At 60.8% G+C, this 772-nt stretch overlaps 1 protein-coding gene across 1 annotated transcript in view; it reads right to left on the bottom strand.

Annotated features, from left to right (window-relative positions):
- Positions 1–10: 10 nt before the first annotated feature.
- AURANDRAFT_68336 (hypothetical protein) overlaps positions 11–772 on the bottom strand; it is a gene marked incomplete at both ends in the record, with an annotated part of 2,223 nt that continues 1,461 nt past the window's right edge. The window contains one exon of the mRNA XM_009043992.1: positions 11–331. Coding sequence (XP_009042240.1) covers positions 11–331 — 321 coding nt within the window. The remainder of the gene's footprint in view (positions 332–772) is intronic.

Genomic DNA, 772 nt, shown 5'->3' with positions numbered 1-772 from the left:
TAACCCTAACCCTAACCCTAACCCTAACCCTAACCCTAACCCTAACCCTAACCCTAACCCTAACCCTAACCCTAACCCTAACCCTAACCCTAACCCTAACCCTAACCCTAACCCTAACCCTAACCCTAACCCTAACCCTAACCCTAACCCTAACCCTAACCCTAACCCTAACCCTAACCCTAACCCTAACCCTAACCCTAACCCTAACCCTAACCCTAACCCTAACCCTAACCCTAACCCTAACCCTAACCCTAACCCTAACCCTAACCCTAACCCTAACCCTAACCCTAACCCTAACCCTAACCCTAACCCTAAACTCGAACTTAGCCGCCTTCGGCGGAAACTCACAACCCGCCTTCGGCGGGGAAACTCAGCGCGCCTTCGGCGCGCTAAACTCCACTGTCCGTCTCGCTGTAGACCGGCAGAATCCGGAGCGAAGGGGGCGGGAGACCGGCAGAATCCAGGGCGAAGGGGGTGGAAGCCGGCAGGATCCAGCCCGAAGGAAGTTCGCGCAACCTGGGGTCCGTACGCGTCGGTGCCTTCGGCGAGCCTCCGGCGGTCCCTCGCGGGAGGCGCGACCGGCAAGCCGGCGCCTTGCCTCCGGCGGCCCCCGCGGGGCGGCCCTCGCCGGGCGGGTTTTATAACCAAACGAGTCCGGTAGGAAATAGTGCCGAGCAGGCTTGGGCCCAAAACCGCTTCCCCGACGTCGGATCAGGAAACACAGCTCCGCGCTACGCGCGTCGCATTAACCCTAAGCCGCTGCGCGGGGCGC

The sequence above is a fragment of the Aureococcus anophagefferens genome (genome assembly GCF_000186865.1).
Source record: "Aureococcus anophagefferens unplaced genomic scaffold AURANscaffold_99, whole genome shotgun sequence".
In the NCBI taxonomy this organism is placed as follows: Eukaryota; class Pelagophyceae; order Pelagomonadales; family Pelagomonadaceae; genus Aureococcus; species Aureococcus anophagefferens.
Note: the sequence above shows the minus strand (reverse complement) of the source record. Positions and strands in the feature narration are given on the sequence as shown.